At 44.7% G+C, this 16,672-nt stretch overlaps 1 protein-coding gene across 1 annotated transcript; it reads left to right on the forward strand.

The window, feature by feature from the left end:
• The first annotated feature begins 1,466 nt into the window (after positions 1 to 1,466).
• HIF1AN (hypoxia inducible factor 1 alpha subunit inhibitor) lies at positions 1,467 to 13,423 on the forward strand. The gene is made up of 8 exons (XM_019555967.1): positions 1,467 to 1,701; positions 3,105 to 3,355; positions 5,169 to 5,317; positions 6,992 to 7,137; positions 8,308 to 8,414; positions 8,882 to 8,945; positions 9,257 to 9,367; positions 10,942 to 13,423. Exons 1-8 carry the CDS (start codon positions 1,501 to 1,503, stop codon positions 10,984 to 10,986), a joined length of 1,074 nt encoding a protein of 357 aa, XP_019411512.1. The 5' UTR covers positions 1,467 to 1,500; the 3' UTR covers positions 10,987 to 13,423.
• Positions 13,424 to 16,672: the final 3,249 nt, after the last annotated feature.

A 16,672-nucleotide genomic window follows, 5' to 3' on the forward strand; every position in this document is an offset into this window, starting at 1 on the left:
CGAGCACATAAGTAAAAATATTACTTTTAATATGCGGGTGCATCTTGGCCAACTTGTAACTGGCAACATTTCCCAAGCCATTACTAGCATCAAAACTGACACAATTTCAAAGTATTTCCATTAATTAAGAGACATTGTGCTGTTTGTGCCTTGCGTTACTTCTACTTAAAATCAGTGGCGAGAAGCTATCAACTAAAATATTAATTTATAGTAAATGGTTTTGAATCCTAGCATCCTCTGGAAAGACCACCCAAACACATGGGAAGGGATGAACCTTAACACAGTGACTTTGGAATGCTAGTATTAGTGACATTAGCATCAGTGATTTTGTTGAGAAATTAAAATATGGGCAAAAAACAAAAAAAGCCCTGGTAAAAATGTCTCTGTTTTGGTAGGAAACCCAGCTGTGCCTGATATTTTAAGTCGTTTCAGCGCTGTCTCAATGGGAAGTGCAGCTGGGTGTACAATTCCCAAATCTATCCCTGGAGGGGCAGGGGGGCCAAATCAGGGCAACTGTCCCAGGCCCTGCACTTCGGGGGGGCCCTACGGAGCCAGGTCAACTTCACATCCAGCTGCTCGCCATCCCCTTCCTCACTGCGTCTGGGCACCCCACAACCTGATTTGCCCTAGGCCCTGCACCTTGCTACAGTGATCTTTTACGATTCCCGATTGTGCATACCAGATCAGGGGATTTTATCATAAGCTTTGTGATAGTTGGCATTTCATTTCCTGTGTTCCTGAAGATCTGTGATTACATGGGTATCTCAGCTTTCAAATTTGTTTATTTTAAAGCAAGTTTCCAGCCTGTGGACTGTGGAAGAGTTGACAGTAGGAATTCTAGGTGCTCAGAACAAAAGACAAATCAAACGAGCCCAAAGTCAAACGTGTTTACATGTCCATGACTCCCTACTCACACTCAATACCTGAATCCCTGGGATGGGCAAGATGCCACAAGTGACATGAGCTGCCCTGCCCTGTGCTCGGTGCCACAGCAGCCACTGGGGGTCCTGCCTACACCCTGCATCTTGGGCTCCATCAAGTCGACACCTCATCACGCGAAGGTCCATCAAGGAGGAAACTGGAAGGAAGATACTCGGAGCTGAAGCCTGCTTCTGGCCCTTAGGTGCGTCGCAGCTGCGGCGTTTCAGGGCGCAGGGCACGGCCCAATGTTGGCCCCGTGCTGTCACGTTCACCCCCGTTTTTCCATAAGCCGATGCCAGCATTCTTTACCAGCCCGGCCCAGCCCTGGGCGCTGCCTTGGCGCAGGGAGACCAAAGACTCCCGTTCCACGGCGCCGCCGCTAAGGACACTCTCCCCCCGGCACTTCCCCGCTTTAGCGCCCGCGGCGCCGTTAATACCCCTTGTACCCCGGAAGAGGCCTCTCTGGCTCCCCGTCTCTATGGTCTTCCCCCGTTTCCGGCATCGCTCTGGGCGGGGACGGAGGGCGCTTCCGGTTCCAGGTTCCCTCGTTCGGTTCCAGGTTCCCCCGTTCGGGTGGCGATGGCGGCGGCCTCCTCTTCCTCCTCCTCCTCGGCGGCGGCGGGGGGTTCCGGGTGCCGGGCGGAGCCGGAGGACGGGGCGGCGCTGCCCGCGGACCCCGGCTGGAGTGAGGCGCAGTTCCGGCCCTACACGTTCGGGACGCGGCCCATCCCGCGCCTCAGCCACGGCGACCCGCGCGCCGAGGAGCTCATTGAGAACGAGGTGCCTGCCCCGGGGGGAGCGCCCGGGGCGCCCCCTGCTTCGTCCCCACGCCTCCCAGCTGCAGGACCGGCGGGGCCGCGCTGCACCGAGCCCGGGGGAGGAAGGGAGGGAGGCGGGCAGCGAGATTCCGGCGGCGGCTGCCGCTGCTGATGCTTCTGCTACTGCTGCTGGAGCAATAGGGTTAGCAGATGGGAGCTCTGGGCCAGGCACTTGTGAACCCCTCGTGGGCAGCAGGTAGCCCAGGGGCCACCAGTTGGGCAGCCCAGACCCAAACCATCGAAGAGCAAAAGCAGGTTTCTTCTGTGGCCTGGGAAGCAGCCCCCTGGGTCATTAGTCCTGCAGGCGATTAGATTGCCATTTGTCTTTGCGTGCTGTTTCCCTTTTCTGTTTGTAGAGGGAGGCTCAGTGGTGTCAGTTTCCTCTTGCTTATGGGGGATGTCTCTTTCCTGCCGCAATGTTTGGGTTGTGAAACTTGCAGGGAATTGGGGACACTTCCTTATGTGGAAACATGCCTTTTACAAAGCTGAAATGTGTTGCCAGATTTGAACTGGGTGACACCACAGAGGCTGGTCATGCAGCGGATTTCATGGGTCAAACTAGGTGGCATTTGATAAGTCTTTTGTACCTTTAGCTCAGTGAAATGAATGTGCTACCTGTAACTGCAAAGCTATTAAAAAGAAAGTGGACGTGTAGGTTTCAGAAACATGTGGTCTCTTCCACCAAGTACAGGAAAAATATTAGTGCCGGGGCTGCATGTCTGTAATCCGTTTATGGGACAGGGGACATGGCTAGATCCTTCCCTAAGAAGGGTTGTGGGGCATGTGTGGCCTGTCACTCAGTCGCATTTTTCTGGTGGGTAGGGAGTGTGAAAGAGTGCTGAGCTCTTGTCAAAGGGACCACTGAAGATCAATGCAAGTATTTGTATTGACTGTCCTCATAACAGAGCACTTTGCTTTAGTATGTTTTTTTTCCCTGCTAATCCAGGAATCAAACCTGGCCTCTATCACAAGGCTACACAAAGTGGTGTTTTGTACTCCGTATTGTGGAGTTGAGGGTATTTTGTACTATCTTCTGAGGCACCTGGGTACAGGTTGCTGTTAGGATACAAGAACCACTGCTGCATAACTCAGTCAGGCAATTCCTATATCCTGCCCTGAGATGCTGCTTTGACTGGTTTACAGGGTTGGTTGCTGGAACCTGACACTCCTCCATGAGCTTGTCTTAAAACCTTTTGTCTTATGGGTATGTATTTGGGACTTTCCTCCCCTCCTTCCCAGACCATGTCATCTGATTGTCCTCCTCTTGGTCCAGAAGGGAAACTTGATAGTGGTAATCAGTTACTCATCTGGTTTCTCCAGAGTTTCTTGAACCAATGCACTTCCTGTTTTGTTTTTTTTATCTAGGAGCCAGTGGTGCTGACTGACACGAACCTGGTGTATCCCGCCCTGAAGTGGGACCTGGATTACCTCCAGGAAAACATTGGCAATGGAGACTTCTCAGTGTATAGTGCCAGCACACACAAGTTTTTGTATTATGATGAGAAGAAAATGGCCAATTTCAAAAACTTCAAGCCCAAGTCGAGCAGGGAAGAAATGAAGTTCACTGAGTTTGTTGAAAGGCTCAAGGAAATTCAGCAGAAAGGGAGTGGTGAGAGGTAAGTGAGCCTTGGAGATGTCTTTGGTTATCCATGCTTTATGGATGGTTATCCATCCATCCATTAGATGATAAATTGAGATTTAGGGATTATGAGTATGGAAGGAGCATGTATCCTTTTTTTCTTTTCCTGAGATGTTTCCTTTCTCAAGCTTGGTGCTTGAAAAGGGTTTTTTTTCAGGTTTATCTTTGCTATGTCCAAGCCTTAATAAGTTTCAAAGTTGTATGTCTTCAGTTATGACTCAGTTTTCTTTCAGTGGTTGGCAGGAAGGGCTCCATATTTCTTCACTTTCTCGTTCCTGGTGGAAAGAACTTAACTTGGTAGCCTTGGAGAATAAAGGCCCCAATCCCTAGGAGAGGCCCAAGCACTAACAGTCAGCCTCCCCCCTGCCAGTGCTGCATGTATGCACGTTACCTTTTCCTTGGATGGATGAGGGGTTAAACAGAAAGGGGGGTTAGTCTCTGGTGTAGGCTGGTTGGTGTCTCTTCCCATGCTGCTAGCAAAGCTGTAAATTAATGCTGTGTCCGTGATTTGATTGTGATGCTCGTCTGTTAGCAACTAGGTTAACTACTCATTTCACATAATTCACTGTGCAGCCATTAGATAGGACCAACTCCTGGATACTATGAATATTGGCTGGATTTGAATCGGCTATAGAGAACAGAGGAGTTGTCTGTCCCCATACTGGGCCCCTGAGCCTTCGTTGGTTCTGTGGCTTTTCCTTTCAGATGGCATGTCAAGATTCAGCACACTGCTCAGGAGCAGCTTTACTTGTATTTGACTGCTGAACCTGGGTATTGGAGTATTAATATGCACTACTCATCTGCAGTGAATGAGGTTCTCTCTCTCTCTTTGGTTCTTGCTCTGTAGCCACACATGTTCGGATGTGCCATTGAGCTTGGCGAGCTGAGATCTAATATTTATGTTAAGACTCCTTCAACCTCATCCTGCCCAAACAAACTTTTTATTGGAAGGTTCCTCGAGGATTTTAGTGACTTAAATTAAGAAGAAGGACTAATCTTAAGGGTACAGATTAATTTGACTTGGCTATAGACAGTGGCTGTCTGATACATTGGGCTTTTTAAACTTCCCTTTTAATGAACTTGCTGATTAGTTTCTCCTTGCTCCAAAGCCTGACATTGAAGTCCTTCTTTCAATATATTATTATTTGAACCAAATATGAATCAATTTCCTTTGTCAGAATTTCTGTAGGGCAAAGTTTGACTCAGGTTTTCAGAACTCTTCCCTTCCATAGGCATGAATTTCTTGCATCCCAAAGGATGACACGGTCGAACGGTTATAAACTCCTCCAAGACTGTTTCAGGCTGGACATAAGGAGGAACTTCTTTACTGTCTGAGTCCCCAGGGTCTGGAATAGCCTGCCATTGGAGGTGGTTCAGGCACCTACTTTGAACACCTTCGAGAGAAATTTGGATGTTTATCTTTCTGGGATCCTATGACCCCAGCTGACTTCCTGCCCCTGGGGCAGGGGGCTGGACTCGATGATATTCTGAGGTCTCTTCCAGCCCTAATGTCTATGAAATCTATGAGATTTTCTCTGTAATCCTGGGTGATGACAGTAGAATTTCTAAAAATAGTAGGTGTCTCCATCCTTTGTAGAGAAGGTGATTTTTCAGTGTTTATGTGAGACTTATCTTCAAATCTACCTGTTTGTAATAGTAAAAGGGTGGGGGGTATATATGCATGTGTGTGGAGGGAAAGAGAGATCTTTTTGAGGGTAATGAGAAGATGCCTTTTTGTATGTACAGATGCTTAATGCTCACTCTTTAACTTTTCTCTCTGGAAAATGCAGGTTGTATTTGCAGCAGACACTGAATGATACAGTTGGAAGGAAGATTGTGATGGATTTCTTAGGCTTTAATTGGAACTGGATTAACAAGCAGCAGGGGAAGCGTGGGTGGGGGCAGTTGACCTCCAATTTACTGCTTATTGGCATGGAAGGTAAGCAACTGACTGATTCTAACACTGATCTCCAGGAGGGTCATTGGTGAATTTGAATTCTGGGGGTCATTTTTAGCTGTTCTGACCACTTCTTTCCAGAATTAACTGACCTCTCGTCTCGGAAGCAGCACCGATAACTTACGGGGAGTTTCATTTGTGTGTACAATTTTTCTGTAATCCAAGTTAAAGATAGTGGCCAAAGTATGCTGTAGTTGTTTGGAGATGTTTCCATGGTTTAATTGCTCACTGTAGGTTCAGCTCTCTGCCATTGTGTCAGAGTTGTGGAGTGCATTTTGAATTAACAATACTCATGGTCTGTAGCTGCCCCTGGTCTTTATCAGTGATGGGTGAACTGATCCTATACATTCCTGTATTGGTTTTTGGTTTTTAAGTGCACAGAAAGTTACATTCTTTTTCCAGTCTCTGAATACTGCAAGAATAAGCATGCAGTAGGTTTGCTAAGGTCAGAATGCAACCTGTTGTGAGCTAAGCAGGAGTAAGCCCGTTCAGAATGTAAAGAGATGTTGGAATTATTCTTTCTGAATCAATAGTGAGCCAATGCCATAATATGGTGTTAGTGGGCAGCATATTGGAGGAAAGAATCATCTTTCAAATGACTTCAGTTTGATACTGCAACATATTAGTGCCCTTAGGATCTTGAAGGTAGGCACCTGATAAGTATTGAATTGGAAATCAATTTGGGGACTGAACTGTAGGCTGAAGTTTCAGAAAACATGTGCTTTACTTCATCATCTTCATGCAGGACATTTTGGTGGAAGGCGAATATTTCTTTAATCTCTCATCTGGTTTGTGAATTTAAGTTCTGAGGGACATGGGGATGAGATTTAATCAAACTGCCTGTCACACTTGAATTACCAGTCTTAAGCTCCTTAGAAATTGATGGCTGTCCAAACTCTGGCTGTTACTTTCACTGTGCAGCTAAGTAAGCTAATCATACGCAGGTAGTAAAGCTCCTACCTTCACTGTATGCTTTACTAATGTAAAGGAAAAACTCCATATAAATACACGGCATAGACTCTTGCCAAAGGCTTGTAACTTCGTCAAACTACATCCAGTTATTAAGAGTCACTCAAAATCATTGGGCCCAGTTTGCAGAAGTGAAAAGGAACATCTTTCTGGAGTTAGCCATCTTGCAGTCTTATTCTCTTAACCACATTTAGCATTTGACCATTGTATTTCTGAGATACCTTAACATGTAGACAAAGACTGAACCGGTGCTGTTGAGTTTGTAGATTGCCTGACACAGTGGCTCAGAATCCCAGTTCCTTTTCTAAGGTTTTTCTTACCATTGAAGTCTGAAAAGTGTCAGTCATTAACTACTTCTTCACTGGACAGTATTCCTGTCCTTTCTCTAATAATCATGTTATGGAGACCTACTCTGAGGGGATGGTCTGGCATCTCAAGGAGGTGGAGGGCCCTTTTTTTTTAAATGAAACTTGCAAAAATACTGACACTTCCTAATCAGCCCCTTAAAGCCCTATAGAATATATTTATCTTCCCCACCCCTCAATACTAAGAGCTTTAGTGTTTTTAAAAGCTCCTCCCCTTTTTTACTCAAACAGCCAATCCTTAACTCTGCTACTTTGCCCTAGCCTTTAAAATAGAGGTGAGAGTGTTTCTGTCTGGTGACTATCAGCCTCTTTCTTTGTGCAGGGAATGTGACACCAGCTCACTATGATGAGCAGCAGAACTTCTTTGCTCAGATCAAGGGCTACAAGCGGTGTATCCTGTTCCCTCCAGATCAGTTTGAATGCCTCTACCCCTACCCAGTGCACCATCCATGTGACAGGCAGAGCCAGGTGAGAATAATGACTGTGGTGAATTGGATCTGTTCTCTATTACACATAGAAAGGAGTACGTTTGGGAAAGTTGTAGCTGTGTGGAAGATATGCTAGCTCTGTATTGTGAACCAATTCCTACCTTGCAGCTGAGCCACTAGAATGTCTGTATCAGATCAGTTATATTTGGTCTCTATTGTAAAATTGGACTCTGCTGTGCATCAGTTATGCAGTAGGTTACACATCAGCATCACTTTGAGGCAAATGTGTTCTTGTAATAGAGCAGACGGAATTCTTAAGTTTGGCTACTAACCGTGAGCTGAACAAGTCATTTAATTCTCAGGTGTTCAGTTTCCCCATGTGCTGTCTACTACAGTAATGATGTAAAACTTCTTGTTGCAGGTACTTTGAGAAGTGATAGATGTGCAAAGCATTGTCTTCTGGGCTCTTGAGTGCTAATTTGTTAGCTGAAGAACATAACTTTTTTGGAAATGTTTCTTGTCTTCCTCTTATTTGCTTTGATCCAAATAAGTTTTCTTTCAGTCTTGAATCGTATATTCTAGGAATACACACATCTTGTTTTGCAATAAAATAACTGGGGGACTATTTCCTTTCTCTTTACTCTTCTTCCTGTTTAATTAATTATTCATGGAGAGTTGGGGCAGGCAACTATACTGCATTAGGGAGGGAGGGTGAGTTGAGGAGGGAATTCATGCTCATGCATAAACATCAGCTGAATCCACTATAACTGTTTTGTCTCTCCACTCATATTCAGTAGTAAGTGAAATTGAATCGCAGTAATTTACTCCTGAAGTAATTAACCTAATAGGAAATTATTGCAGTTTAGCTTCCATTTGCTGTGGGATAACAGCAGACAAAACACTTAAGGTGGATTCAGCTGTAAGCCCCTTCCTTTTAAAGGGGGTAAGATTCTTTTATCTATCCCCAACTTGAGAGAGACAGAGTCCAATAAATCTTTTTGATGTACCTGTCATTCAGACTTAACACCACAGTAGTTGGAAGCATTTTTGGAGGTATTTGTTGTACAGAAGTGACCTGCAAAGCACAGATCAACAGAAGGATGCAGTACTGGGAGAGCCTGAAATAGAGACCGTCAATGAAAAAGATACTCTTCTTAGTTCCATATGTTTGCTCATCAGTTCTATGTTCTTATCTTTTCTGATCCTCCAGGTGGACTTTGACAATCCTGATTATGAGAAATTCCCTAACTTCCAAAATGTGGTTGGCTATGAGACGGTGGTGGGCCCGGGTGATGTTCTCTACATCCCTATGTACTGGTAAGGAGCATGCAATGAGCTGGCACATGACAGGGCTGGGATGAGAAGTTAAAAGGGATGTGGAGCACATGGAAGTTTAAAGGGAAAAGATAATCTTTTTGTTGGAACAGTGCTGGGCTTCAAGAGATCTTGGTGTTATTTCAGGCTGAACTGCATACTTGCTGTGAGGTCTTAAGCAGATCTTTACCACTCTTTGCTTCCAGTCCTTGTCTGTAAATGAGAGAAAAACTACTTCCTACCCTGGAGTTTTGAGGTGTGTGGGGCTTTCAGATGCTATAGTCATATGTGCCACAAAAGTATTTAGATTTCAGTAACTAAGGGGAGTTGTACAAAGGTCAGGTGGGGGGTTTTGTTGATGGCAGAGGGACAAGACAAGGTCACTCTCCAGTAATATGGCCTTCTTCAGTATGTAGGGATGTCTCACTTTGCAGGAGTTTCTTTCTCCATCTTGTGTCATTTCTGTGCAGGTGGCATCACATTGAGTCACTGCTGAACGGGGGAATTACTATCACTGTGAATTTCTGGTACAAGGTAAGAACATCTCCTTCCAACTTCTTTGTGGTGGTTCATTATTTCATAGGACTTTCCCCAACTCCTCCAGTGCTGCAGCGTGAAGACAGAACAGTCTTTGTCAAGCATGGCTTAACATTACTGCAGTAATTTTGCATGTAGGATTTGTCACTAGAAAGGACCTGATTTTTGTTCTGTCCATGGTTTGGCACGAAAGAACATTGTTGCTAATTATCTGTAATGCTTGGTTGAGTATTTCCTGTCAACACAGGTGATACTGGGAGAAGGCAGACATTTCAGTAGGGACACAATAAGCTATTCTTTATTTTCAGGGTGCCCCTACTCCAAAGAGAATTGAATATCCATTAAAGGCTCATCAGAAAGTGGCAATAATGAGGAACATTGAGAAGATGTTGGGAGAGGCCCTGGGAAATCCACAAGAGGTACAGTTTAAAAAGAAATGCTCCCACTGCAAATGAAGTAGATGAATGTGGTCTGCAGAACTTCAGCCGCCAGCAAATTGTGTGGCCTTAAGGGAGAAGGGGCAATGCAGCAGTATTGTTAGTGGCAAGTCTTAACACTCTGACCTCACGGTGCCTTGGGATTACAAAATGATGAATCCCTCAAATTATAAAGCTTGGGAACATTTGTGCATACCGCAGTATGTTGTAACATTGGAAACTAGTGTCTTCAACAAGACTTGTTATGCTTTATTCTGGATATTGCCAGACAAACATTGCTGGTCAAAAGATGAATGGAGGATGAATGACAGTATCGAGGGGGTAATGTTTCAGGACAGTTAGGGCAAGGTCCGTAACGAGCTTCTCACTGGAATACAGTATTGTTTTGTCTAGCTGTCCCAGGCTGAGAGCCACCTCATTCTGATAACACTCTTGCTTCCTTCTCCTTCCCCCTCCCCCTAAGCCTGTTTTCTGATACGACTTTTAGCAGCAAGTGCAGAGGTGGGCAACATGCGGCCTACGGGCCAGATGCGGCCCACCAAGCCATTCTATCTGGCCCATGAACCCCATAAGAAATTTAGAAAATTAATATTTATCTGCCCCGGCTACCTGTCATGTGGCCCTCAGTGGTTTGCCAAAACTCAGTAGGCGCCCCTCCACCTGAAATAATTGCCCACCCCTGACCTAGTACCTCATAAACTGAAGGATGAAACTGGTATTTGGAATGTGGTTTCTCTCTGAAAATACACTCTTCTTCTGCTGAAGTTGAAATGCTGGGTGCTAAATGCAAATGTCTTCATAACAAACACATTTTTCCAAGCATTGATCCTGAACTGTTGATCAGTTCAAGAACATGTTGGTGTCTGAAAATATTTAGTAGTGTTCTCTAGCACAAACACCTAGTATCCCCCAAGGGAGGTGCCTTTTTTGTTTTTTTTTCTGTTTGTTAACCAAGATGTGAAAGGCATTTCCTGGCTATTCTAACACAATGTTTACTGATAGGTCAAGCCATGGTAAACATCTTTGTCAAGTTTTTCATTTCAAATGATCTCAAAATATCATGCAATTTATACAAGGAGAACATTCCTTTGCTCCGAAATAGCCTCTGAATTTGGTAGCTCACTTAATATGTAGTGTCCAGCAATATAGAACAAGTTTAGGACAAGAAGTAAATTAAATGGGTTACAACTGAAATTACAGGTGGGATTTTTTTTGCATACAGAAGATGTATATAGTATACCTGAGCTGGGATTTGGCCAGGACCCTAAGGCTTTCTTTTGTGGAAAGATGTGCAGTATCTTTGAGACTGGTCTTGTATTTCATCTGAAAGATGGTACAGTTCTCTCATGGCATTGTCATGGTTCACTAATGAATTGGGCCAAATGTCTTTTCTGGAGTGTAAATAACAAACTCCAGTGTTGCCAATCTTCTGTTTTCTTCACCTTACTTAGTTTGCAGGAGCTGATATTATCACAGCCAGAGACAGGGGATGGACTTTTGCAGCCTCTCTTGTGGTGCGTGTTCTGTGGCTAACAGTCTCTCTTTGTCTTGAACAGGTGGGTCCCTTGTTGAACATGATGATTAAGGGTCGGTATGACTAAGCCCTAGCTACGTGTGCAACTGTTGGAGCTGCTTTGTTCACAAGCAATGGAAGATACCGAGCGCTAGTATTGCACGCAGCACTTAACAGACTGATGGGTTCTTGGCCCATCCCTGTCCCACCCACAACAATTTGAGGGGACTACTGGAACTGCTAAACCATTAGCCTCCCCCATCTTTCCCCACTGTCATCCAACTGAATCTTTCACCTCCCAAGAAAGAATCTGCACTTAGTGGGCAAGAATCCATCTTCCAGTAACTGTGTTTTCCCTGTGTACTGAGATGAGAAGTTGGCTTCAGGCACTCAGATGTGTTCCTTCTGGGGTTTAAAGTGTATAAAGGACAGTTTGGGAGGGAGCCAGTTGTGATCTCATTCCCTCAACCTCCTCGAGTTCAAGCCCATCAGCTGGGTTTCTGTGGTGCTTGCAGTAGACGCATGATATCTGAAAACTGGTATGGAAAGTCTGTGGATGGCAGGAAGCCTTAGCTTTTCATGACCCTCTTGTGTTAGGTCTTGTACCTGCTGAATCCTGGAACTTTTAGATAGATAGTGGGCATAAGCACGTGATGACTTTGGTATGAGGAACAACTGGGCAGATGATTTGGATCCCCCTACCCCCAAGACATTTATGCTCAGGGCATTGGAGCTGGATACGGAGTAGAATGATTGAATCCATATAGTATGTACACACAGAATCCCACCCTTCCTGAGTCCTACCTCTTGTATGGAGCTGGGGGGGAACCTTTTATTCTGTCGACAGATTTCTTTGAGGAGTGAAGGTTTCCTTCCTCTCTTTCTAAAGTCACAGTATGTTTAAGAGTGGGTATAGTGTGGTAAAGGGCAATAGATACACCAGGACACTGACCAAGGCTCCTATGATTAAGCCACATGAAAACTGATTTTCAGGGGTCCTGAACTGAGAGACTGTCAAATGACCAGTTCAGAATGAGACACACACAGCTTCCCTTTTCTCCACCAGGGGGTGCCGGTTTCCTTGGACAAAACAGAAAGTGCCCTTTACTGGTAAGCTCAGCGAGTAGTGTGTGTGTGAAGCTGTCAGGCTCTCAGTGTACCAGTTTGGCTTGTGCTGTTGTGTTGCCTCTTTCCCTGTACAACCGTGTAGGAGAAGTAGGGGAAGGTTTTTGTTTAAGTGTGTTAAATTTGTTTGAATCCTTTGGACTTGTCACGGTAGCCTAGAAAATGGAAAGGCAAGGACTTGGAAGCAGCAGAGCTTCCTTTTTAGAGTCCCAACAACCTACCAGAAGAGCCATCAACCCCTTCCTAGTTCTTTTTCCTTGCAGAGGCTTCCAATTCTTATGGGGACATGCTCTAGTTTCTTATGCATTGCTATGCTATTCCTAGGCAGTCTATTGAATGTGACTAAGTGATCGTAGAAATTAGAGGTGGGCTAATTTGTACTGGGTCCCATTTAATGCACCCCAATGACCAGTGAGAGCTAGTTCCTTTAACTTTATTTCCTAGTGCTTTATTTCCTTTTCTCTTTGGGGCCTATTTTGACATGCAGGTTTCTGTGAAGTTTACAGTCTAGGGAGGAGACAACACTAGGGAAATCCCATTGTATCTTTATCTAGTTCTGTGCTACCTTGTGCTGGGACAGTTCTTATAACATTTACAGTGAACTTTCCTTATGTAGAAACAGAAGAAATGCTTAACTCAGCTGAATTGTCAGACAATATCTAGTGGGTTCTTTCAGTTTTTTAAATTGTTCTCAAAAGCTGGTTACAGGTCTGGTGTTGAGTGGCACAGTGGGCAACAACAGACATCTTGCTACAGAAAATCCCCATGCCACTGATTTAGTGAAATTTAACACCAGGTGAGGGGGCAGCAGGAGACAAACTTCCTCTCCAAAGCTTTGACTAGATCAGAACCAAGGTCACTCGGCAAAGTATTTTTCAACCATCCACCTTGGAGATGGAGAAGAGGAGAAACAATCAACGTCTTCTGACTCTGGCTAAAACTGAAGTCTTCCCAAAAGTTGTTGGAGTGTGGGCAAGTCCTCTTGCCTTACTTAGAGGATGGCCGAAGTGGACCTTATCTACATGACATTGTTCAGAGCACAGCAGTCATATGAGCTGCTAGCTGGTGCCTCTGTTTTTGAATCCTAAGATATGAGGTCCAAGTGCCTCAGAGTGGATGGTACATATGGAAACTATGGGATTTTTTTTTTTATTGCCAAAGGTCTAACTTTTTAAGTGTCTGGGCAGTTCTTGCTGCACTTGACTGACATGAAAGCTCATTTACAATGCACTGATGGACTGACATTTTCCTCCCCTCCACTCCCCTTTCCATTTGTGCTTTCAATGCCCCTGCAATGGTATCGGGAAGCTATGTGTGTTTTACAATAGGGGTGTGTGAGAGAAACACATGGTACCTTCTGAAGTGTAGTTCTTAAATACAACCAATGTTGAACAACAGAAGTGCGTGGCTTTTATTCTCTGTGAGTGCTGGTTCCTAAAGCAGAATATGCCTAGTAAGGCGTTCATTTTTTGGGAAAGAGGACATTAGCATAGCATCCAAAATCCAGAGCTTGGAATTCTTCAGCTTTTAAATTCTTTAAAGAATTCACTACAGGTCAAAGGTGCCCTATTGATGGCCCTTTAATCTTTTAACAAATATGGATAGTGCCAGTGGTACAGAGTAACAGGGTAACACCTTCAGCAGCATTTTTAAGCCTACAAAGGTACCCCAAAGTCATTTGATATCTCAGTTTTCCTCTGAGAACAAACTCCCCTTCACATGCCTGCCATGACTTGATGTTCCTTGGTTCTTGATGAGGAAGCTGACCCAGGGCTTCCCAAGCAATATCTACATTCCCACTCACCAAAGCTGTGAGGTCCTTTTGCCTTAGAGGCTAATTGCATGTTCCAACTTTCCCTTAACATGCCTCATACCCCACAGAGGTTAGTTGTATGCGTTTCTTGGGACTTCAGCCTACTCGGCTTCTGCCCCACCAGCCTAGACCCATGAAATAGGGTCAGGCTTCGAAGTTTTAGCCTCTTAATATGCTGTGGGCATGTGGTCCTATATGCTGTTCTCCAACTCTGTTGGGACTTCAGCCTATCCAGCTTCATCCCCTTGTATATGGCTAAACCCTTTTGCCCATACCTATTATCTCAGGCCTGGCTTTAAAGCCCTAGCTCCCCAACTGGGCCCCTGGCCCTTGTCTGCTGTATCCCTCTGGTGCTGGGCTCTCTAGCCTCTCTGTAGCTGCATCCTGTGGGCGCTAATGAGGTCTCCACCTCCCCTACAGCCCCATCCACAAACCACCAGTTTACAAAATACAGCATAAGCAGTAAGCCTCTGGGCTATAACAAAAATAAATGTAAAAAGGCAATCTGCCTGCTTGCAGTGCCGTGGCTCCGTCTCTGCATCCCAGTGTCTGCTGTTCTCTCTCCAAGAGCTGCCGCAGCTTGTCTGGGAGTTCGAAGTCTACCCTCCCAGCCCGGTCCCACCTGGCTAGCTCAGACTAGGGTTTATATAGCTCTAGCCTGAGCTCTCTTCCGGTCACTCGACCAGCCCTGAAAGTACTGTTCTTGAAGGAGCCATCATGCTTCCTAGTAACAGGTTTTAAGTTCCCTGTTACATGCAGCCTCTTAGCAATGTCTTACCCCTAGTCCCCTGAGATGACAACATTTCTTGGGGTAAAAGAGGAGTCGTGTCTACATGGCGTTATCAGTGTATTCTGGGCTTCTTGGAGCAACAAGGAATTTCCTATAGGGACGCTTGCACACTAACCATAGGACCAATAAAACTTAACACATGCCAGCCCACCCAACCACTGTCAGTCAGTTGGTATGAGCATGTGTTAGATGTGAGGCAATGAGTAAGAGCTGAAGAACGTTTGTCAAAAACAGTCCTCTGAGCCATCCTGTGTCTTCTGTGCATTTGTTAAGAGTCTCTCGTGCAATTGGCAGAGAGTGATTCTTCCATGCTTTGGTGCTGGTGAGGCCTTATCTGCTGTATTGTGTCCAGTTTTGGGCACCGTGCTTCAAGAAAGATACGGACAGATTGGAAAGAGAACAGTGGAAAGTAACCAAAATGATTATAGGTCTGGGAAGTATGATTTACGGGGAAAGGGTAAAAAGAACTAGGTTAACTTACTCTGGAGAAGGGATGACTATGGGGGATTTGGTAATAGTCTTCAAATACCTGAAGGATGATTATAGAAAGGATGGAGATAGACAATTCTCTGTGGCTTTAGGGGACAGGACTAAAACAATGGCTTCAAGCTACAGCAGAAGAAATTCAGTTTGCAGATTAGGAGGAACTTTCTGACTGAGGTTGGAATAGACTGCTTTGAAAAGCTGTGGAATCTCCATCCCTGAAAATTTTCAAGAACAAATTAGACAGACACTTGACTGGGATGGTTTAAGTCAGGGATGATCCTGCCTTGAGCAGAAAGCTAGACTAGATGGCCTCATGAGGTCCCTGTCAGCCCTATCTTCCTATGATAAAATGTCTCACTTCTTTGTAAGCAGCAGCAGATCTGCCCCTAAGCATAAAGGCCAGTGTATTCTTGTGAGATTCTACATACGCACAGCTCTGGTATGCATTAAAACGTGTTGATTATGATGCCTCATGTCTATTAAACTTTAAGGGAGTTAATTTATATGTGCCTGATAGCTCAGTGGGAGCCATTTTGTGTAATCTACACATTCACCTCAGCTGGGTGGAAATTATTTAGAATATTTTTGTGTTCGTGTAGCAAGGTAGGGAGCACCCAGACAAGATCAGGGGCATTTCGTAGAGGCATCCTTGAGGAGTTCCAAAACAGTGCACTGGTTGGATTTTTTTTTCCTTAATTTGTAAAAATGCAGCTAGTGATTGGGGCTGGGGAGCATGTGACTGCTTTTTGATTAATGGTGTCTCCATTTGATTCATTCGGTTAAAGGCACATACATGGTTTGGGAGTGGAGGAAGGAAAATGGACAAGGAAAAAGGTGAATTGCCTAGTAAACTGAATGGCAGATGAGAAGACGGGGATGGGAGTATCAGTAATTGCATAGTGTCTAGGAACTCCAGCATTAGGCAGTTAGGGTTTGGGTAGAGATGATGTCATGATCCAACACTGCTGGTCTCTGTTTCCTGTTCTTGTCTTTGTTCCTGCACAGCTTATGACCTGTATCTTCATGGGATTATGTCCCTTTGAAATATGCATTTACTTCTAGATCTGCACAATGTGACATCATTTGTGAGAGTGGCTGCCTCGGCTTTCTATGATACCTATGCTGTTGCATGCCTTGTGTATGAGTAACTTACCTTGATGGTGATGGTACATAGGATAGACATGTCTAACCTTTGCCCTTTTGCAGCAATCATCCCTGAGCACAAAACCCTTTACAACAAGCCTTGCAATAGTCCTGTGAGTGACAAAGGAATTAGCCCATTTGTTTTTCTAGGTGGGAAAACTGAGACACTGCAGTGAAGTGATTCATACAGACAATATGTTTTTGTACCTGATAAAGAATGCCTTGAATTTGAAAACTTATCTTGACTGTGTCTTAACCATGCAATTGTTGCAATGAAAAGTAGCACCCACAAAAAATGTAATTCCTGCACCATCATGACTATAACATCATTCCAACACTACTCACCATCATCCAGGCAGTGTGTGAACTCTGCAGAAGATAACCCATATATGACCCATGTTTTTTTCTTCCCTTTAT

The sequence above is a fragment of the Crocodylus porosus genome, unplaced genomic scaffold (assembly GCF_001723895.1).
Source record: "Crocodylus porosus isolate Cpor-Errol unplaced genomic scaffold, CroPor_comp1, whole genome shotgun sequence".
Classification (NCBI taxonomy): domain Eukaryota; kingdom Metazoa; phylum Chordata; order Crocodylia; family Crocodylidae; genus Crocodylus; species Crocodylus porosus.